The sequence below is a fragment of the Dendrobates tinctorius genome, unplaced genomic scaffold, assembly GCF_039654945.1.
Source record: "Dendrobates tinctorius isolate UK_male_01 unplaced genomic scaffold, ASM3965494v1 ptg000111l, whole genome shotgun sequence".
NCBI classification, from domain to species: domain Eukaryota; kingdom Metazoa; phylum Chordata; class Amphibia; order Anura; family Dendrobatidae; genus Dendrobates; species Dendrobates tinctorius.
In genome coordinates this window covers 36,205,307-36,229,500 of record NW_027361779.1, presented here as the reverse complement: position 1 = coordinate 36,229,500, position 24,194 = coordinate 36,205,307, and the positions used below count along the sequence as shown (strand labels likewise).

Genomic DNA, 24,194 nt, shown 5'->3' with positions numbered 1-24,194 from the left:
TTCACAGGAGGAACGGTCTGGGAGAGAAGGTCCTGCTCTGTCAACACCAGGTCTAAAGAAAGCAGGAAAATCGTCGCCAGAGCACAGATTGTCTTAGGGCAGAAAAGGCAGTTAGGTAGGTTCTTGGCCCATGTGAAAAAAAAAAAAAAGTGTAAATCATACAATGCAAAATGTATGAAAAAGGCAAAAAAAAAAGTTACTTGGAAAATCTGACAAATTTACTGTAAATGAAATAGTCAATTGTGTAATTTTTTCACATTAAAAAATAAAACTTTCAGGAATTTCTAGGACAAAATACACTATTTGCAGCACAACATGACTATTAGATACAGATGAATGGTCATACCCTTTCTTCACTCTGGCGAAGTCAAATGCCATTTGTCTGTAGGAGAATGCTTTTTCATTGAGATATCTACTGTAGCGCCTAATAAATGTTGACATGTCATAACCTGAAGGGAAAAAAAATAAAATAAATATGACCATTGCTTTATATGACTCACAGTATAGTCCAGATACAAGCCCTTTAAATTTGCATGCCTATGCTCAGTAGAGGCAATACTGGGTGGGCTCCTATTTAGGGAGGATGATGCCTTGCTGCTTGAAGATGGGCATGTAATAATTGTGTCCCAAGTATCTCAGACTCTATAGTAGTAAAATGCTTGTAAATTCAAGTATTCGGAGTTCAAATATACCTTAGTGTGCACCAAATATATACATTTGTACATTTCTATATTGTATATTTATACACACACACACACACACACACACACACACACACACACACACACGTGTTTCTCACAAAATTAGAATATCAACAAGTTAATTTCAGTCAATTAAAAAAAAAAAAGCGCAACTCATTATGTAGATTCATTACAAACATAGTGATTTATTTCTAATGTTTAATTCTGTTAATGTTGACGATTATGGCTACAGCCAATGAAAACCCAAAAGTCATTATCTCAATAAAATTAGAATCTATCGATCTATAACTCAATCTGTAGTAGCCCGCACTATACAAATCCACAGTTATTGCCCGATTTGGGTGAAATTTGGCACGCCTCCTCTCCACCCACAGGAGCAGAATACTGCACACGTTAAATCTCGCTAGCATCCCCCCCGTCATGAGACTGGGGCCCCCGAAGTTAGGCCCTGTACATATAATGGAGAAATGTGAAGGTGAGTGTAAAAGTGCTGAGGGGAAAACAACAGTTGTGACTGACCGGAACGGATTATAGCGACGGCGCCAAAGAGTCGCTGCTAAAAGGGCCGCACCACCACACACAACACACATTCACAAACACCATACAAACATTACACATACACCAACCCACAAGCACAACACCTCACAAATGCCACAACACACCACACAAATACCAGACCACTCTAGACACACAAAACACAAACACCACAACACCACCCCATAAATACCACATGCACACCACACACACGCACGCAAACTTACTCAGATGCACCCTACGCATAAACATTACTGAGCAGCAATATTGGTCAGGCGAAAAATGCCTCATAGTAAGATTGTCATTATTGCTTACTATACAGGGAGCTTTCATCACTGAAGCTGCTGAGGTAAAGTGAAAGCTGAGCTTTGATAGGTTGCTATGGGCAACTAGACAAGTCTGCCTGTGAGATGGTTTTCTTTACGGAGATGTGAGCTCCTTCAGGTCATAGTAATACAGTGTGAGGGCTGCTCTGTATTTACTATTCATCCTATTACATCTCTTATCAGTGTCAGGTTAATACTAAAGGGTCATAATACTAAGGACTGTTTTTTAAAATGCCACCCAAAAAACGACCATCTATTGGGCAAGTTCATTTTTGATAAAAGTTAAATAGTTGTAATAGTTTATACTACATAATATGTAAAATCAATAAAAATGTTGAAATTAAAAAAAAAAAGTTGTTCAATGTTACGACAAATTAGTAAAATGCCAAAATAATAAAAATTTAAAGTGGAAATTTTTCTCTACTGTAGCACTCTGAAAATGTCAATTTCAGAGTGACACTGAAAATTTTACTTTAGCTACCATAACCAACAATTTAACATTTTCCACCAGTGAAGCCACGGGTATTCTACTAGTACTTTATAACACCAGCTTGAAAAATGATTTTAAAATCAGAAATATTGGCCTACTGAAATGTATATTCAGTAAAATGATTATTATAGCGCCATTTATTCCATGGCTCTTTACATGTGAAGAGGGGTGTACATAAAAACAAGTATAAAAATCTTAAACACAGGTACAGGAAGAGAAAGGACCCCGCCTACGAGGGTTCACAATCTGCAAGGGCAGCAAATGTACTCCATACTTGGTCGGGGCTCCTTTTGCATCAATTACTGCATCAATGCGGTGTGGCGTGGAGGTGATCAGCCTGTGGCATTGCTAAGGTGTTATGAACGCCCAGGTTGCTTTGATAGCAGCCCTCAGCTCGTCTGCATTGTTGGGTCTGGTGTCTCATCTTCCTCTTGACAATGCCCCATAAATTCTCTATGGGGTTAAGGTCAGGCGAGTTTGCTGGCCAATCAAGCACAGAGATACTATTTTTAAACCAGGTATTGGTATTTTTGGCAGAGTGGACAGGGGCCAAGTCCTGCTGGAGAATGAAATTTCCATCTCCATAAAGCTTGTCGGCAGAGGGAAGCATGAAGTGCTCTAAAATATCCAGGTAGACAACACTGCGCCAACTTTGGTGCTGATAAAACACAGCGTACCTACACCAACAGATGACATAGCTACCGAAACCATCACTGATTGTGGAAGCTTCACACCAGACCTCAAGCAGCTTGCATTGTGGCCTCTCCACTCTCCCTCCAGACTCTGACTTTGATTTCCAAATGAAATGCAAAATTTACTTTCATCTGAAAACACCTTGGACCACTGAGCAACAGTCCAGTTCTTTTTCTCCTTGGCCCAGGTAAGACGTTTCTGGCGTTGTCTATTGATCATGAGTGGCTTGACACAAGGAATGAGACACTTGTAGCCCATGTCCTGGATACGTCTATGTGTGGTGGCTCTTGAAGCAATGACTCCAGCAGCAGTCCACTCCTTGTGATTCTCCCCCAAATTTTTGAATGTCCTTTTTCTTAAGCCTTTCAAGGTTTTGGTTATATAGCACTCTGAACAGCCAGTTTCTGTAGCAAGGACCTTTTGTGGCTTACCCTCCTTGTGGAGTGTGTCATTGACTGCCTTTTGTACATCTGTCAAGTCAGCAGTCTTCCCCATGATTGTGGAGCCTACCGTAACAGACTAGGGACCTTTTTAAACGCTTAGGAAGAATTTGCAGGTGTTTTTTGTTAATTATTCTAATTTACTGAGATGACTTTTGGGTCTTTATTGGCTGTTAGCCATAATCATCAACATTAACAGAAATAAACACTTGAAATAGATCACTCTGTAATGACTAATATACAAGTTTTTCTTTTTGTATTGAACTGAAATAAATTACCTTTTTGATGATAATCTAAAGCTGAAAAATGAATAAGTAGAACCATCTCAAGGAGCATCACAAGGAAATGGTCAGCATGTGACTTAAATATGAGTGTCTGTGCAAAGGGTCTGAATACTTATGACCATGTGATATTTCAGTTTCTTTTTTTTAATAAATTTGCAAAAAATTCTACTTTTTTTTCAGTCAAGATGTGGTACAGAGTGTACAATAATGAGAAAAAAAATGAACTTTTTTGAATTTACCAAATGGCTGCAATGAAACAAAGAGAAAAATTTAGAGGGGTCTGAATACTTTCCATACCTACTGTGTATGTATGTGTGTATGTATGTATGTATACACAAAATATCTGCACAATGTAAAGTGATGACGTACGAAGTTGGTCTAGATTTAATGATGTACAAATATCGATGTATAGACATGCTAGCATCTATAGAATTCATAGTTAAAATGTTTAGTCATGTTACTACAGATGAATTTTATGACGACTCCTTTATCCGGTACATTACGCTAGTCATTTAGGAACGCAACCACAATTCCTCTGTGGGGGTTCTTTACAGTTTCCTTTGCTTTTCTAGATCTAGCATGGCATCATGATAGAAGTAAAAGCCAGACCATAAATAAATTATGCCCGACAACCAACTTTGTGCTGCATCTGTTACATACACCTTCAATGAACACATTTAACCAGGCTGCATACAGAGCTGTTCACAGATGTATACTAGGAAAGGCTCATTACAATGTACTGTTATACAGATATTTGGTGCAAGACTTCCTAGAATTTTATACTATAAATGGTTGATGGATACCAGACAGAGGACACTGCAGTAAGAATAGGAGATCAGGAGGGCCATTGTATGAGATAGTTCTTCAATGTAGGCTGAGTTTATACTAAAGAACACACTGGCCACCATTTTAGGGTCTTAAATATTTCTTATGGGCAGTATGGTCGCTAAGGAGCCCTGGAATGAAAGCGGTAACACCAGTATGGAGTTTCCAGTAAGTAACCAGATTCCTGCTTTTATTCCACAGATAAGAAGCTCTGCAATCACCTCTGGTCTGAAGATCCATTGTCACCTGTGCCGGACTTCCAGCCATAGCACGTTTAAGGGAACGTGTAGCACGATCTTACAAGTGATATGGATGTACAGGTTCTAGTACAATTAATAAAGTCATACCCGTTTTATAATAATCTGATACGTTCATGCTGAGGAACTAGGATTTGAAGCCATATGCACATTTGCTTGACCGTGCATTGAGGGAGTATCGATGAACTTTGAGGCCTCAATATGTCAGCATTGGCACTTTTCTATAAAAACAGGCATAATTTTTAGGTTGGGACTACACAGCAAATTTTTCAGCAACCCCATTCACTTACAATATGCTGCGATTTGTCAGTGGCGTGAAGCCAAGTATAACCCCAGCCATATTGTACTTCAAACTACACGGCCATACCGCTAGTTTTCAACAGTAAAATCCTCTACAATTGGATAAAATCCAATACTTTTGGGTCACTCATTTTAAACCTTAAATCCTTTTGGTATCCATGGCTTTTTCCTGAGCAACAACTTCCTCCTTCAGTCAAGCCTTTCTTGCCCTCATTCCACACCCCACAAAAATAAATTAAACACAACAAATATCGACTTCCACTAAGTGTTTGACCACTCCGAATAAGCCTTTATTTAACCCCTTAGTGGCAAAGCCAATTTGGTACTTAACCCCTTTACTCCCAAGGGTGGTTTGCACGTTCATGACCGGGCCAATTTTTACAATTCTGACCACTGTCCCTTTATGAGGTAATAACTCTGGAACGCTTCCATGGATCCCAGTGATTCTGACATTGTTTTCTCGTGACATTGTACTTAATGTTAGTGGTAAAATTTAATTCCTATAACTCGAGTTTGTGAAAAAAACGGAAATTTGGCAAAAATTTTGAAAATTTCGCAGTTTTCCAAATTTGAATTTTTATGCCCTTAAATCACAGAGATATGGCACACAAAAAACTTAAGTGACATTTCCCACGTGTTTACTTTACATCAGCACAATTTGGAAACCAAAATTTTTTTTGTTAGGAAGTTATAAGGGTTAAAAGTTGACCAGTGATTTCTCATTTTTACAACACCATTTTATTTTTAGAGACCACATCACATTTGAAGCCACGTTGAGGGGTCTATGTGATAGAAAATACCCAAACGTGACACCATTCTAAAAACTGCACCCCTTAAAGTACTCAAAACCAGATTCAAGAAGTTTATTAACCCTTCAGGTGCTTCACAGGAATTTTTTGAATGTTTAAAAAAAAAAATGAACATTTAACTTTTTTTCACAAAAAAAAAAATTACTTCAGGTTCAATTTTTTTATTTTACCAAGGGTAACAGGAGAAATTGGACTGGAAAAGTTATTGTGCAATTTGTTCTGAGTACACTGATACCTGATATGCGGGGGGGTAACCACTGTTTGGGCACATGGCAGAGCTTGGATGGGAAGGAGTGCCGTTTGACTTTTTCATTGCAAAATTGGCAGGAATCAGATCGGATGCCATGTCACGTTTGGAAAGCCCCTGATGTACCTAAACAGTGGAAACACCCCCACAAGTGACCCCATTTTGGAAACTAGACCCCCCCCCAAGGATCTTATCTAGATATGTGGTGAGCACTTTGAACCCCCAAGGGCTTCACAGAAGTTTATAACGTACAGCCGTTTAATTAAAAAAAAAAAAAAATCATTTTTTCCACAAAAATGATCTTTTCACCCCCAATTTTTATTTTCTCAAGGGTAACAGAACCCCAAAAGTTATTGTGCAATTTGTCCTCAGTAAAATTGATACCCCACATGTGGGGGTCAACCACTATTTGGGCGCATTGCAGAGCTCGGAAGGGAAGCAGCGCCATTTGACTTTTTTGGGCTGGAATTGAGATTGGACGCCATGTCGCGTTTGGAAAGCCCCTGATGTGCCCAAACAGTGGAAACCCCCCAATTCTAACTCCAACCCTAACCCCAACAAACCCCTAACCCTAATCTCAGCCCTAACCCTAACGGGAAAATGGAAATAAATACATTTTTTTTAATTTTATTATTTTTCCCCTAACTAAGGGGGTGATAAAGGGGGGTTTGATTTACTATTTATAGCGGGTTTTTATGTTTGGCAGCTGTCAAACGCAAAAAGACTTTATTGTAAAAACACTTTTTGCATCACCACATTTTGAGAGCTATAATTTTTCCATATTTTGACCCACCGAGTCATGTGAGGTCTTATTTTTTGCGGGACAAGTTGACGTTTTTATTGGTACCATTTTCGGGTACGTGACATTTTTTGATCGCTTTTTATTCTGACTTTTGGGACGCAGAATGAACAAAAACCAGCATTTCAAGAATCTATTTTGGGGGGTGCGTTTACACCGTTCCGCGTGTGGTAAAATTGACAAAGGCAATTTTATTCTTCGGGTCAGTACGGTTACAGCAATATCTCATTTATATCTTATGTTTTGGCGCTTTTATGCAATGAAAACAATTTTATATAAAAAATTATTTTTGCATCGCGTTATTCTGCGAGCTATAACTTTTCTATTTTTTCGCTGAGGACGCTGTGTGGTGGCTCGTTTTTTTGCGGGACAAGATGATGTTTTCAGCGGTACCATTGTTATTTATATCCGTCTTTTTGATTGCGCGCTATTGCACTTTTTGTTCAGCGGTATGATAAAGCATTTTTTGCTTCGTTTTTTATTTTTTAAGGGGTTCACTAAAGGGGTTAACTAGTGGGACAGTGTTATAGGGCGGGTCGTAACAAACGCGGCAATACCAAATATGTGTACTTTTAGGGAATTTTGTTTTTTTAATTTAGCGTTTTTATACATTTTTTTTTTTTTTTTTTAACTTTATTACACTGTCCCAGGGGGACATCATGTCATGTGACAGATCAGCGATCTGACACAGGCGCTGCACGGGCTTCCTCATGCCTGCACTCTGCAGGCAGTGAGGAAGCCGGCTCTCTGCAGGCCCCGGAAGGTCTCCGCCGCCATATTGGATCCGGGGACCTGCAGGGAAGGAGGCCCCCACAGCAGCATGATGTGCAGCGTTGGGAAGCACGGAGGGAGCCCCCTCCCTGCCAATGCTTCCCTAAACCCCCGGGTACACTGCGATCGTGTTTGATCGCAGTGTGCCAGGGTTTAACGTGCCGGGGGTGGGTGATAAGAAGCTGACACCTGGCCGTGATCAGCGGCGCTCCCCAAGGGGGGCGCCTCTGATTGCTATGACGTACTATTCCATCCTTGGGACTTAGGTCCCAGGTCACATGGACGGAATAGTATGTCTAATGTAGGAAAGGGGTTAATGACCAGGCCAATTTTTACAATTCTGACCAATGTCAATTTATGAGGTTATAGCTCTGAAACGCTTCAATGGATCCCACTCATTCGGAGTTTGTTTTTTCAGGGACATATTGTACTTCATGTTAGTGGTAAAATTTCTTCGATATAGTTTGTGTTTATTTATAAAAAAAAAAAAAAAATGGAAATTTGGCAAAAATTTTGAAAATGTTTCAATTTTCAAACTTTTAATTTTTGTATACTTAATCAGAGAGTGGTGTAACACCAAATAGTTAATAACTAACATTTCCCACATGTCTACTTTACATTAGCACAATTTTGGAAACAATTTTTTTTTGTTAGGATGTTATAAAGGTTAAAAGTTGACCAGCGATTTCTCATTTTTCCAACAAAATTTACAAAACCATTTTTATTTTTAGGGACCACCTCACATTTGAAGCGAGTTTGGTGGGTCAATATAACAGAAAATGCCCAAAAGTGACACCATTCTAAAAACTGCACCCCTCAAGGTGCTCAAAACCACATTCAAGAAGTTTATTAACCCTTCAGGAGCTTCACGAGAACTAAAGCAATGTGGAAGAAAAATGAACATTTAACTTTTTCACAAAATAATTACTTTGTAACCTATTTTTATTTTCACAAAGGTATCAGGAGAAAATGGACCACAAAAGTTGTTGTGCAATTTCTCATGAGTACTCCGATACCCAATATGTGGGGAAAAGCCATTGTTTGGACACATGGCAGGGCTCAGATGGGATTCCAGACAATTTTGCGCTCAAAAAGTCAATGTCACGTTTGTAGACCCCCTGATGTACCTAAACAGTGGAACCCCCAAATCTAACTCCACCCCTAACCCCAACCCCCACTTTAGCCCAATGTTCATCCTAATGGAAATATAATTAAAATAAAAAGTTTTTCCCCAATTAAGGGGGTGATAAAAAAAAAAAAAAAAAAAAGATAACCAAACCCCGCTTTATTTTGATCACTGTGATAGGGTCTATCACAGTGATCAAAATAAACCAATAGGAAAAATCTATTGTTGCGAGGTGCAGCCGGCAGATCTCAGCAGGCGCACTGCGCATGCGCCCGCCATTTTCTCCCGGAAGACGCCGGCGGCCCGGAGGACTTCACGGGGGGTTGCAGGGACAACGGAGGTACAGTGGGGACGGTGATCGGGGAACCCCATTTCTCTCTTCTCTGATGTGCGATCACATCAGAGAAGAGAAATTAAATGGAAAAATTTACTTTTTTTGCGGTCGCCGTTATAACATTAATAACAGCGATCACAACACCGGGGTTGGTAAAAATCAACCCAAATCATGTTCTCTGGGTCTCAGCTACCCCCAGTAGCCAATACCCCGGAGTAATTCCAAATCTGGGGGGGCGCGCTATACCCTTATTCCTCAGCGCCGTTAAAAAGCGGCGCTGTGGCATAAGTACCCTTAACGGCCCCTGTTAAAAGTGGTATCGGCAGTGGTTATGGGGTTAAACAATATTATGCTACACTTGATTTCCAGATTCAAAACACTCAACGTAACGGGTTTCACACACTGTGCGCAAAATGCACAAGACCACAAGGTGCGTGTCACTACTGATAAAGTCCTCATTTCTGTGACATACAAAATGGCGTAATAAACCCAGTGAAGGGAGGTTGTTGGAGATACTGTTTAATAAAATTCCGAACTTTAATGCAATTCTATTACAAAGACTTGGAATAGTCGTAAAATCTTTTACATATTCAAGTCAACTTAATGGTCATCAAGACAATCAGCGGCAATAGATACGCAACACACAGCCGCTATTCAACGAGAGAACCATACAACTGAAGTGGAGCTTTAAAATGCAGCTTTGTCAGGGAACTACAGCAGGATCCACACCTATTAACCAATTACCAGGCTGCATTTATCTTTTAGGCCTCTTTCACACTTCAGTCTTTTGAGGTCAGTTCCAAACCATAAAAGTGTGAAAAAATGGATCCATTGCAGATTTGGCAAAAATTGATGCACCAGACCCGTTTTTTGGACGGATCAGCCGCAGCCGCCAGTGTATGAAATTTAAAGGAATAGAACAGAGAGAGAGGGAGATAGACAGATTTTTTGGTCTGTTCCAGAACGGCTTTTAGGGTTAAATTGCACGAAAAAAAAAAATCTTCCAGGCATGCTCAGTTTAAAAAAAGCAGTAAAAAAAAAAAAAAGTTACTTTGTCAGTTTACTCCAGACGGCGGACACTTAAATTTAAACGGATCGGTCAAAAAACGGATGCAACGGACGACCATCCGTCACAGTCCGCCGCTAATGCAAGTCTAAGAAAAAAAAAAAGGGATCAGTTTTTTTGAAAAAAAAAACTGATTTTTTTTTTTTTTTCAAAAATAGGGCGGATTTCGACTGACGTCAAAATACTGAAGTGTGAAAGAGGCCTTAATGGCAATTACAGGCAGCCCCATTGTGTGGGGAAATCTTACAGTATAATGCAAATTTGTGAAAAGGACTAGTCCAAGAGGCATGTGTACTTGTGGACCAGTCCCTCCCCATCTACCCATAGCATGCCAACTGAGGTCCCTGAACCGTCCTTATACATTACTCCCAGGACTTGAATCTTACTACTGGATTCAAAGTAAGGCCGGGGTCACACTAGAGAGGAATACGGACGAGTGCGAGGCGTTAAAAGCACGCATTACACACGGACAAATGATTCTCTATGGGTTTGCTCCCATCAGCCGTATATTTCTCATCTGTATTCTACGGTCCATGCCAATCGCAGCATGCTGCGATTGTCAGCGTACTACGCCCGTAGTACGCCAATGCAAGTCTATGGGTGCGCTAGAAATACGCATTACACACGGACCAGATGTGTGACTTGCGAGAAATACGCACCCAGTGTCCTTTAGAAAAGCCGGCAATTCAGTGCGCGATACAGTAAACTTACACTGACAGGTTTTATAACACAAACGAAAGAATAGATATAGACACATACTAATTATATATATATATATATATATATATATATATATATATATATATATATATATATATATATATATATATACACACACACATACATTCTATTATATACATATACACACGTCATTGAGACACATTATATATATTTATATTTCACAGAGTTCTTCATAGCAGAATAGCCGCTAATTCAATTGCCGGCTTTTGTCAAATCATTCCCCAACCCGACACATGGTTTACATACAAAAAAAACATGAAATGAAATGGTTTACTGTATGTCTTTCATTAGTAATTAGATGAGGGTTAATGTGTAAAATTTGGGAGGTGTGTTAATTTAAGGGGTTAATTCGTTGTTAAAAAATGTGTGGGCTCCCGCATTGACAAATTACCGCGGGAGCCCACACATTTTTTACAACGAATTAACCCCTTAAATTAACACCTACACCTCCCAAATTTTACACATCAACCCTCATCTAATTACTAATGAAAGACATACAAAAAAACATGAAATGAAATGGTTTACTGTATGTAAACCATGCGTCATTTCATGTCGGGTTGGGGAATGATTTGCCAAAAGCCGGCAATTGAATTAGCGGCTATTCTGCTATGAAGAACTCTGTGAAATATATATATATGTCTCAATGATCCATATCTATTCTTTCGTTTGTGTTATAAAACCTGTCATAGGGCTCCATTATATGTCCATTCTGCAAGCCGGCGAGAAAATCTCAGCATACAGATGGCATACGGATTACATACGGATGCTTACATGCGCAAAATACGCGACCACACCTTGCTTACGGATGACATACGGATCACTATTTAGGGGTCATTCATCCGTATTACGCCTGTAAACTACGGACCGTATTTTGCGTCAGTTAGTGTGACCCCGGCCTTACAGGATGACACTAGAAGGGCAGCTCCGGGATGCTGGTCATACCTCAGTAGGCCTGCTATGGGTAAATGGGGCAGGACAGCAAGCGCCTCTTAGACTAGTACTAGTCACAAGAATATGCAGAGTAGTGTCATTAATGCCTTAGCGACCGAGCTAAATTTTTAATATCTGACCAATGTCACTTTATGTGGTAATAACTCTAGAACACTTCAACAGATCTAACGGATTTAGACTGGTTTTTTTTGTAACACATTGTACTTTATGTTAATAGTAAATTTATGTTGACATTTTCTGCATTTATTTATAAAAATATCAGAAATGTAAAGAAAAAAAAAAACCCTAAACTAAAAATTAGCAATTTTCAAACTTTGAATGATCATCCCTTTAAGGCCGGGATCACACTTGCGAGAAAAACGGAATAGTCTCATGTTAATACCCAGAATTGCCGCCGGCACTCGGATCGGAGCGTGCGGGCCCCATAGCAATACATGCAGCCGCGCGCTCCACTCCTGAGTGCCGGGGCAGTGCCGGATACCAACATGCGAGACTCGTCCAAGTTTCTTGCATGTGTGATTCCCGCCTAATCCAGATCGTGGTGACACATGAAATGGTCATTAACCCCTTAGTGATGGAGCCAATTTGCAGCTTAATGACCAGACCAATTTTTACAATTCTGACCACTGTCACTTTATGAGGTTATAACTCTGGAAGGCTTTAAACGGATCCCGCTGATTCTGATACTGCTTTTTCGTGACATATTTTACTTTATTTTCAGGTTTGTGGTAAAATTTATGAAAAAAAAAAAAAAAAAAAAAAGGAAATATGGTGAAAATTTTTGAAAATTTAGCAATTTTCAAACTTAATTTTTATGCCCTTAAATCAGAGATATGTCACAAAATACTTAAGAATAGCTTAGTTACTCACCGATAACGGTGTTTCTCGGAACCCATGACAGCACCACGGAGAGAGGGGGTCCGCCCATCAAGGACAGGAACCTACAGACAAAAGAGCGGCACCTCTCCTCCGCCCCCAGTTGGTTACAGAGCATCAGAGGGTCTCCTGGTTAGTTAACAACAGAAGTATATACATAACATTATAATTTGTATATAGAGAAGCCTCGTGTCTAAGAACACACTCTACACACATTAAATCGTGCTCACCGCACACGTGAAAAAAGGGGGGGAATTAAGCGGGTGCTGTCATGGGTTCCGAGAAACACCGTTATCGGTGAGTAACTAAGCTATTCTCCCTCACCCATGACAGCACCACGGAGAGAATTTCAGAGATTGGTAGCTTAGGGAGGGACCACCGCCTGAAGGACCCTTCTCCCGAAGGTCAGGTCAGACGCAGAGGCTAGATCTAGGCGATAGTGTTTGAAAAAGGTAGAAGGTGTTGACCAGGTGGCCGCCTTACAGATCTGCTCTATTGATACCTCTGATCTTTCTGCCCATGAGGTCGCCATTGCTCTCGTAGAGTGGGCTTTTAGACCCTCCGGGATGGTATTCCGACTGCATGAGTATGCCAGGGCAATCGCATCCCTTAACCATCTTGCCAGGGTACTTTTGGACGCCCCGAGCCCCTTCCGAGGTCCCTGGAAACACACAAAGAGAGATCCTTCCTTCCTACATCCCTTGGTGGCCTCTAGGTAGCGCACTAAGCACCTCTTCACATCTAATGTGTGAAATTTCTCCTCTCCTCTATTCGTAGGGTTTGGGCAGAAGGAAGGAAGGACTACCTCCTGTGATCTATGGAAGGGTGTTGCTACCTTAGGCAAATATGCAGGGTCAGGTTTCAATATAATTCTATCCTCCATAATTTTAATGAATGGGGGTATTGCCGATAAGGCTTGAATGTCACTCACTCTGCGAGCAGATGTTAGGGCCACTAGCAGTATCGTTTTTAATGATAGGGTCTTTAGTGGAGCTGACTGGATAGGCTCGAATGGGGGTCCTGTTAGGGCTGACAACACTAAGTTCAGATCCCATGATGGTACTTTCTGGGTAGTTATTGGTCTAGACCTGGCTGCGGCCCTCAAACCGTGATACCCAAGGGTCGCTCGCCACCTCCTGATTATAGAGGGCGCCTAGGGCCGCTACCTGTACCCTCAGTGTGTTAGTCGCTAGTCCCTGTTCTAACCCCCTTTGGAGGAATTCCAGGATTTTATCCATTTGTATTCCATCCTGAACCTTTGCCCCCGAACTGGATAGGAATTTCCTCCAGGTTCTACCATAGGCTCTGGTTGTAATTGGTTTTCTACTTTTTTGCAACGTGGAAATTAGATTTTCTGAAAATCCTTTCTCCCTCAGCAGTGACCTTTCAAATTCCATGCTGTTAAATGGAGGTTCACTGCTTGGAGGTGTAGCACAGGACCCTGCGATAGAAGGTCGGGGAGATCTGGTAGAACCCAGGGGTCGGCTACTGACATTATTCTGAGCCATGAAAACCATGTTCTTTTTGGCCAGAAAGGGGCTATAAGTATTACCCGAGCCCCCTCTTCCCTGACTTTCCTCATCACCGCCGGGAGGAGAATGGTCGGTGGGAAGGCATACAGTAGTCCCCGTGTCCATGGGAGCATAAATGCGTCCAGGGTCCGAGGATTCCCTTTGGGATTTAGAGAACAGAATGCTTCCACTTTTTTGTTTTTGTGGTCTGCAAATAAGAATATGTCTGGGGTTCCCCACATTTCCACAATCTTCTGAAAAACGGACTGATTTAGAGCCCACTCCCCTTGATGTAGTTGGGTACGGCTCAGAAAGTCTGCTGTCTGGTTCTCTACTCCCCGTATGTGTAGCGCCGATAGGGACAGTAAGTTTTCCTCGGCTAACCTGAATATCTCGGAGGATGCCTCCATTAGCGTTCTGGACCTGGTTCCCCCCTGGTGGTTTATATAGGCCACTGTTACTCGGTTGTCCGAGAATATCCGGACATGATGGCCCTTTAATGCTGGCAAAAAGTGACTCAAGGCATAATTTACTGCTAGCAGTTCTTTTTGATTCGAGGAGGCTTTTAGTTCTTGACCTCTCCATCCTCCTTGAGCCACACTGATGCCCATCTGTGCTCCCCATCCCACGGGACTGGCGTCGGTGGTAATTACATGTGTGATCTTGGCCTCCCAGGGAATCCCTTTGGACAAGTTGTTTTTGTCCTCCCACCAGGCTAGGGAATGAATAGTTTTTGAATCTAGCGTAATATGATGTTCTAAGTGGTCTCCTAAAGCCCACTGGTTGGTCAGGACATCCCACTGCAGATCCCTCATGTGTATTTGTGCCCACTGGACCGCCGGCAAGCATGCAGAGAGGGACCCTAACCGAGACATTGCTCGTCTTAGTGTCATAGAAGGGTTTTGCCTCGCTTTTTGTACCATATGAATGATTCTGTCCCTTTTGTGATTTGGCAAGTAACACACTTGGATGTTTGAATCCAGTGTCAGGCCTAGGAACTCCTGGACTCTCCTTGGTTCCAGCCTTGACTTTTTCAGGTTCAGAAGCCACCCGAGGTTTTTTTAGAGTGCTCATCACTCTGTCCCTCTGTTCTGTGCATTTCTGGCCTGAGTTGCTCGCTATTAAAAAGTCGTCCAAATATGGCACTATCAGAACATCCTGTTCTCTTATGTGAGCCATCATCTCTGCCACCAATTTCGTAAAGACCCGTGGAGCCACTGAGATCCCAAATGGCAGGGCCCTGTATTGGAATTCTCTTATTTCTCCTGTTATCGAGACCGCTAGCCTGAGGTATTGCCTGGATTCTTTGTGAATGGGGACATGGTAGTAGGCATCGCTGAGGTCTAAGACCACCATAAAGCATTGCGGAAAGAGAATTTTGATGGTCGATTTGATCGACTCCATCTTGAATTTTTCGTTCTTGATATAGCAATTCAGTCTTTTTAAATTTATGATGGTGCGGAAGGTGCCGTCTGGTTTGGTTACTAGGAAGAGAGGCGAGTAGAACCCCCTGCCTCTCTCCTGTGGGGGAACCTCCTGTAGGACTTTTTTGTCCAACATACTCAGGACCTCCTTTTCGAGGGCGTCTTGTTCGTTTTTTGACAACCTTATTGGGGTAATTATATATTTTTGCGGCGGGAGAGAATAAAAGCTTATCCTTAATCCTGATCTTATAAGATTTATCAGCCAGGGATTGTTGGATATTTTCTCCCAGGCTGGGAGGAAAAAACTTAGTCTCCCTCCCACCCTGGGCCCACAGTCACTTGGCGGGTTTTTTATCCCGGGACGAGTTACCGAAGATGAACCCCCTGTCCCTTCTTCTGTCTTCCCATTTTTGGTCTCTCAGGGGTCTCCTCTGAAAGAACTTTTTGTTCCGAAAGGACCGTTTAAAGCCCGTGGCGCTCACTGGTCCTAGGTTTGGGAAGCCTTTCTTTTTGTCGCCTGCCTTTTCGAGGATGTCATCCAAAGTTTCCCCGAAGAGGAATTTTCCTTCACAGGGAATGGCGCATAACTTCATTTTTGTCTGGAGATCCCCAGGCCAACATTTTAACCACAAAGCTCTTCTAGCTGCATTCGACAAAGCTGCCGTTTTGGATGACAATCTTATCGAATCAGCCGAAGAGTCGGCCAGGAAGGCTGCCGCCCCTCTTATCATTGGCATGGATTCCAGGATTTTATCTCTGGGAACCCCTTCCCTTATCTGTCTCTCCAATTGGTCTATCCATACCATAAGAGCTCTGGAGGTACAGGTTGCCGCTACCGCCGGCCTGATGTTTCCCCCTGCTGATTCCCAGGTGCCCTTAAGTAGGGTATCCGCTTTTTTATCTAATGGGTCTTTCAGGGTACCCATATCTTCAAAGGGGAGCGCAAACCTTCTTGAAGCTTTGGCTACCGCTACGTCTAGTTTGGGGGCTTTATCCCACGATGTGGATGCCTCCTCATCAAATGGGTACTTTCTTTTGATGGAAGGAACCGTAGAGTTTTTCCTATCCGGTTTTTCCCATTCTTTATCTATGAGGCCTTGGACTTTCTTATTTAACGGAAATACCCTCCGTTTCTTTTGACCCAGTCCTCCGAACATAATGTCGTGGACTGATCTATCAGTCCGGGGGTCTTCCACCCCCATAGTGGATCTTACCGCTTTTACTAAGGCATCCACTTCGTCCAGGGGGAAACAATGACGACCTTCCGTCTCCTCTTCGGAGGATGACGAGTCGGTGTTTACAGTATGGGAGGTGACTTCCCCTGACGATAAGCTCTCTGATTGGGACTCTATTACCACGTCCCCCTTCCTTCCTTTCCTTTACCGTTTTTTGGATGAAAGGGCACTCTGAATTTCTGCTCGGATTACCGCCCTTAGGTCTGCAGCATGATCCAGAGTTTCACCGCCGAGGACCTCCTGTATACAGGAGTCACATAATTTTTTCTCCCAGGGCGTTGGTAATGGCTTCCTACAGGTGGGGCATTCCCTGTTCTTGGTTTTTTCTCTCTTCTTTCCCTGATAAGGGAAAGAAGTCTATTACAATGGGGAACATTCACGAAGATCCACTTACCCCCCATGCGCGGTTGCAGGTACCGGTTCTGGAAGTGGATCCAAATCCCTCACTGGGCGATCCACGGCAGGTGACTTGCTCCTTGCAGTTGATTGCTGCGTGGAGTGACTACTGGACCGGCTCTCCCGTCCGTCTTTATCCTTTTGGCGGTGCTGGTGATGCTGCCCATGTTGCTACTGCTGCTGCTTAGGCTGCTGTAGCTCCTCATGCTGGTCGCTATCCATCACGCCTGAACGCTTCCAGCCCTGAGGCTGCTTCAGCGTTCCAAATTTGAATAGGCCGCCCTGGCGTCACCTGTTTTTCCGGCCTGCACCGCTGCCTCCCCGGGGAGTGCGCGCTGCGCATGCGCCGACCGCGGGGACCCGGAAGTTCCTCCTTCTATTTTCGGGGCAGCGCCATCTTGGTACACCTCTTTACCCGGCGCTGCCCCTATACCGGCGTCCCCCGGCCCCTACTCCTCCCGGAGCGGCGGCCCGGTCCTCCCCGCCCGCTCACCCTGGACAGCCCCTCAGCTGCAGCGGTGGCGGCTTCGGCAACCGACCCCGCCGCGACAGGGGCCTCCCCGCTGTCTGACTGCGGACGGGACGGTCCCGGATCTTCACCCCGGTAAGTGCTGCGCTCCTGCTGCCGTGGTTCACCCGTCAAGGACAGGAACCCAACTGGGGGCGGAGGAGAGGTGCCGCTCTTTTGTCTGTAGGTTCCTGTCCTTGATGGGCGGACCCCCTCTCTCCGTGGTGCTGTCATGGGTGAGGGAGAAATAACATTTCACACATGTCTACTTTACACCAGCACAATTTTTGAAAAAAATTTTTTTGTTAGGGTTTATCACAGTGATCAAAATGTACCATGAATGAACGAATTCTTGTCGGGTGCCAGCCGGTCGATCTCGGCAGGCGCACTGCGCATGCGCCTGCCATTTTCTTCCTGGAAGAAGATGCCGGTGCCCATGGAGGGGAAGCACGCGGGCCGAGGACCACCGGGAGGGGGAATCGGGGACCCCATTTCTCTCTCCTCTGATGTGCAATCACATCAGAGGAGAGAGAAATTAAATGACAAACTTTTTTTTTGCGGTCGCCGTTACACGGTTAATAATTGCGATAGCAAAAGTGGGGTCGGTAAAAACTGACCCGAGTCATGTTCTCTGGGGTCTCGGCTACTCCAGGCAGCTGAGACTCAGGAGAAAATCCGACCATGATGGACGCTATACACTTTTTCCACAGCGCCGTGAATTCACGGAGCTGTGGTTTAAGTACCCTTAACTACCACCGTTAAAAGGAGTATCGGCGGTCGTTAAGGGGTTAAATAACATTTCCCACATGTCGGCTTTACATCAGCACTATTTTTTAAAATATTCGTTTATTTTGTTAGCATGCTATAAAGTTTAAAACTGTAGCAGCAATTTTTCATGGAAATTTACAAAAGTTTTTTAGGGCCCTATTCAGTTTTGAAGCAAGGATTTTACTACATCTAGATCCACCAAAATGAGACCATATTAAAAACAGCACCCCTCAAATCATTCAAAACTGCTATCAGGTAATTTATTAACCATTCGGGTGCTTTTCAGGAATGAATACAAAGTGGCATGACAGGAAAGATAAATGTTATTTTTACTACCTAAATTTTGATAACTTCTGAACAGGTCGCTATAGCCAGCAGACTTTAACCCCTTTACCCCCAAGGGTGGTTTGCACGTTCATGACCGGGCCAATTTTTACAATTCTGACCACTGTCCCTTTATGAGGTAATAACTCTGAAACGCTTCCATGGATCCTGGTTATTCTGACATTGTTTTCTCGTGACATATTGTACTTCATGTTAGTGGTAAAATTTCATTCAAATAACTTGCGTTTACTTGTGAAAAAAATGGAAATTTGGCGAAAATTTCGAAATCTTCCAACTTTGAATTTTTATGCCCTTAAATCACAGAGATACGGCACAAAAAAACTTAATAAGTAACATTTCCCACATGTTTACTTTACATCAGCACAATTTTGGAACCAAAATTTTTTTTTGTTAGGAAGTTATAAGGATTAAAAGTTGACCAGCGATTTCTCATTTTTGCAACACCATTTTATTTTTACGGACCACATCAAATTTGAAGCCACTTTGAGGGGTCTATATGGCAGAAAATACCCAAAAGTAACACCATTCCAAAAACTGCACCCCTCAAGGTGCTCAAAACCACATTCAAGAAGTTTATTAACCCTTCAGGTGCTTCACAGGAATTTTTTGAATGTTTAAAAAAAATGAACATTTCACTTTTTCACTTCAGGTCATTTTTTTTTATTTTACCAAGGGTAACAGGAGAAATTAGACTGCAAAAGTTATTGTCCAATTTGTCCCGAGTATGCTGATACCTCATATGTGGGAGAAAACTACTGTATGGGCACACGTCGGGGCTCGGAAGGGAAGTAGTGATGTTTTGGAATGCAGACTTTGATTGAATGGTCTGCAGGTGTCATGTTGCCTTTGGAGAGCCCCTGATCTACCCAAACAGTGGAAACCCCCCACAAGTGACCCCATTTTGGAAACTAGACCCCCCCCACGGAACTTATCTAGATGTGTGTGGAGCACTTTGAACCCTCCAGTGCTTCACAGAAGTTTATAACGCCCAGGCGTGAAAATAAAAAAATCATTTTTTCCCACAAAAATGATATTTTTGCCCCCAATTTTTTATTTTCCTAAGGGTAACAGTAGAAATTGGACCCCAAAAGTTGTTTTGCAATTTGTCCTGAGTAGGCTGATACCCCATATGTGGGGGTAACCCACTGTTTGACCATTTGACTTTTTCAACACAGAATTGGCTGGAATGGAGATCAGATGCCATGTTGCATTTGGAGAGCACCTGATGTGCCCAAACAGTGGAAACCCCCAATTCTAACTCCAACCCTAACCCCAACACACCCCTAACCATAATCTCAGCCCTAACCCTAATGGGAAAATGGAAATAAATACCCTTTTTTTTTTAAATTTTATTATTTTTCCCTAACTAAGGGGGTGATAACGGGGCCGGGTTTGATTTACTATTTATGGCGGGTTTTTATTTTTGGCAGCTGTCGCACGCTAAAAGACGCTTTTTATTGTAAAAATAGTTTTTGTATCACCACATTTTGAGACCTATAATTTTTCCGCATTTTGACCCACAGAGTCATGCGAGGTCTTATTTTTTGCGGGACGAGTTGTCGTTTTTATTGGCACCATTTTCGGGCGCGTGACATTTTTTGATCGCTTTTTATTCCGATTTTTGAGACGCCGAATGAACAAAAACCAGCGTTTCATGAATTTCTTTTGGGGGGTGCGTTTACACCGTTCCGCGTGCGGTAAAATTGATAAGGCGGTTTTATTCTTCGGGTCAGTACCGTTACAGCGATACCTCATTTATGTCTTTTTTTATGTTTTGGTGCTTTCATGCAATGAAAACAATTTTATATAAAAAATTATTTTTGCATTGCTTTATTCTGCGAGCTATAACTTATTTTTTCGCTGATGTCGCTGTATGGCGGCTCGTTTTTTTGCGGGACAAGATGACTTTCAGCGGTACCATGGATATTTATATGCGTCTTTTTGATTGCGCGTTATTGCACTTTGTTCGGCGGTATGATAATCATTTTTTGCTTCTTTTTTATTTTTTAAGGGGTTCGCTAAATGGGTTAACTAATGGGACAGTTTTATAGGGCGGGTCGTTACGGACGCGGCAATACCAAATATGTGCACTTTTATTTTTTTATTATTTCCAAAAAATAAATTAGGGAATATTTGTTTTTTTAATTTAGCGATTCTTTTAAAATTATTTTTACACTTTTTTTTTAATTTTATTACATTGTCCCAGGGGGGACATAGCTGTCATGTGACAGATCGCTGATCTGTCACATCACAGATCAGCGATCTGTCACAGGCATAGAATCAGACTTCCTCATGTCTGCGCTTTGCAGGTACTGAGGAAGCCATCTCCCTGCAGGTCCCTGAAGGTCCCAGTCACCATCTTGGATCCGGGGACCTGCAGGGAAGGAGCCCCCTGCAGCAGCGCTGCACATTGCGCTGCTGTGGGGGGCTCAGGGAAGCACGGAGGGACCTCTCCCTGCCGATGCTTCCCTTTAGCCCCCGGTACACCGCGATCGTGTTTGATCGCGGTGTGCAAGGGGTTAACGTGTCGGGGGGGCGGTCCGTGACCGCCCCTGACACATAGTGCCGGGTGTCAGCTGTGATAATCAGCTGACACCCGGCAGCGATCAGCTGCGCTCCCCCCGTGAGCGCAGCTGATCGCGCTAGACGTACTATCCCGTCCATGGGCATAGGGGCCCGGGTCCCATGGACGGTATAGTACGTCTGATGTCAGAAAGGGGTTAACACTGTTTTTGGCCGTGAATTGGCATGGCAAACATCAGGACCACAATCATGATCTCAGGATGCCAATGTGGTTACAAAGGGAGCCTCCACACTCTGTTAACCATTTAGATGCTATAATCAATATTGACAGCAGTATCTAAGAGGTTAAGAAGCCATAGTTGGTGCCAACACCAATCAAGGATGATACAGCAAGGTGTCAGCTATAGTGTACAGTCGACAGCTGCTGCATTTTCACCAGTCGAGGGATGCTATTGTCTGATATGTGAGGTCAGTAAAAAGATGTATTGGTGGTCACTAAGGGGTTAAAAAAAAGTGAGAAGGTGTAATATACTGTAAACTTACCTGTAATAGCCATTAAAAATACATATGCAGCCATGTAATTAATTTATAAGTGATGATCCTGCCCAACAGGTTCCCTATAAAAAGCCAGGATATGATTACGGTATATGGGTTCTCTCCAATCTCAGTTGTTAGCGCAGAGTAACTGCTCAAGGACATGGATGCCAACAGCTCCTGTATCCAGGCCATCTCTGTGGCGTACATTTGTGCTAACATGCAGGATGTGCAAAGACACCACAGAGGTTCTACCCTTATCCAATGTTCTACAAGATGGGAAAGGCAAAAAAAAAAAAAAATATTACATATTTTACATCTTAAAATTATATAGCACTTTTTCTTTTACATGAAAAGCCTTTGGGTGGTATGGCAACCATTGTTTTTGTTCCACATCCCACACCATATCTCAGGATGTCAGGTTTAGAAACAAGTTAAAGAAGGTCACATCTGTATACACAGATAAGGCTCCTAGATGCATCTCTCCTGATCTCTGCTGAGACTGCTCTCCATTATATTTCTCTGCCAATTGTCTCTGTACTTGCAGCCAAGGGTAGGCAGTCATTTTATCTCTCCTTCAAACCACATATCCAAGCCATTTCCACTTCTCACCAACTCCAAATCAGAAATATTTCCTGGATTCGAACATTTAACCAAGAATCTGCAAAAACACTAGTGCATGCCCTCATCATCTCCTGACTCGACTACTGCAACCTACTGCTCTGTGGCCTCCCTTCTAACATTCTTGCAGCCCTAAGCCACCTGTCCCCCCACTATTTCTCAGCCTCTCCTCTCTGCCAGCTCATCCATTGGCTTATCATTTCCCAGAGATTACAGTTCAAAACCCCAATCCATCTCCTCCATCTGTGACCTAATCTCCCAGTACTTACCTGAATGCAACCTCCGATACTCACAAGATCCCCTTCACTAGTCTCCTCTTACCACAATCACAAACAAGATTTTCATCGTGCATTCCCCCTATCCCAACATATCTGACTCTTGCCTACTGTGGAAACCTTCAAAAGGAACCTCAAGAACCACAGAAGCACCTCTTCCAACTATCCTACAAACTGCAGTAATCACTAATTCACCAAGCCACTGCACGACCAACTCTGCCTTATTGAATCCTCACTCATCCCTTGTAGGCTGAGCCCCCACATGAGCAGGGCCCTCTCCCCTCATGTACCAGTCGTTGACTTGTTTTGTTCATGATTATTGTATTATTTATACCCCTTTTCACCTGTAAAACGCCATGGAATAAATGGAGCAATAATAAAAAATAAATTTTCCTGAACTGGTTTTTTTTGTCCTCTCATTTAAATTACATGAAGCCACCCAAAGAATAAACAATGTTACTTAGAAGTAACAAAAGACTGAACATGTGCACAGCAATGTTGCTTTTTTCAGATGCTTGAACTGACATTCAGTTGCAGCAACTACTGCAACATACACGTCACATATGAATATAGCCTTTGCCAGCAGATTGATAATGACAATGGTCGCCCTATTCATGGAAAAAAAAAAAAAGCTACCTCAAAGTCTGCATTTCTAATATCTTCCGTTTTGTAAGTGAAAAGTTTGCAAATAAAATAACAGTAATTACGGTATCTCCAATTTTCCTATAAAATTTGCTAGCGGAAAGGAAAGGTCTACATCATACAAACAAGGGAATTTTGATCCAAGAAACATAAGGTTATGTTCAGTTGTGTATTCCTCATGGCAGATACTGTAAGGGAATGGCATCCCTAAAATAGATGCCACTTATTATGCTGTCAAGAGGTCAGGGCTATTATCATGGAAACGCAGAGCAAAAGCATTCTTGCTTGGAAGCTAAAAGTAGTCTCAGCAGGTCATTGTTACAAATCCTATTTGTCTACAGCCAACAGAAGACATTATGGGAGACCTCAAACATTGTCCAGCTCACATTTTCCCTAGGAACAACCCGCTGTGAAAAAATCCTAACAAGTCACAAAGCAAAATGTTTATATTTCCTGTAAAACTGTATGAATGGACAATATAGTATGGCATGTAGTACTACACATGATCGCAGTACAATGTACATGGAAGGGGGTTTGAACACTACAACTACATGGGAAAGAAACTGCAAAGAAAAACATCTTTTAATGCAAAAGGTGTCAAATCTGGATTCCGATAATTCGGAAAATCCATCTCGGGTCACTTATAGATTTGACTGCAGAAATGTTACATGTATACAGCAAGGCAGAAATTTCCACAGCTTGGAAGTATCAATATCATATAATATGCAGTTGTGCGCAAAAGTTTTCATACCCCGGCACTTTTGCTTTCTTGGCCTTTTTCAGAGGATATGAATGACTGGGATCATCAATTCCTTGGATATCTTTTTGTATCCCTTTCCTGC

At 42.5% G+C, this 24,194-nt stretch overlaps 1 protein-coding gene across 2 annotated transcripts in view; it reads right to left on the bottom strand.

The window, feature by feature from the left end:
* Positions 1-24,194, bottom strand: part of SNAP91 (synaptosome associated protein 91) — a 201,109-nt gene that overhangs the window by 116,009 nt on the left and 60,906 nt on the right. For both annotated transcript variants that reach the window (XM_073589657.1, XM_073589658.1), the window contains exon 5: positions 347-449. In XM_073589657.1, the coding sequence (XP_073445758.1) occupies positions 347-449 (103 nt within the window). The remainder of the gene's footprint in view (positions 1-346; positions 450-24,194) is intronic.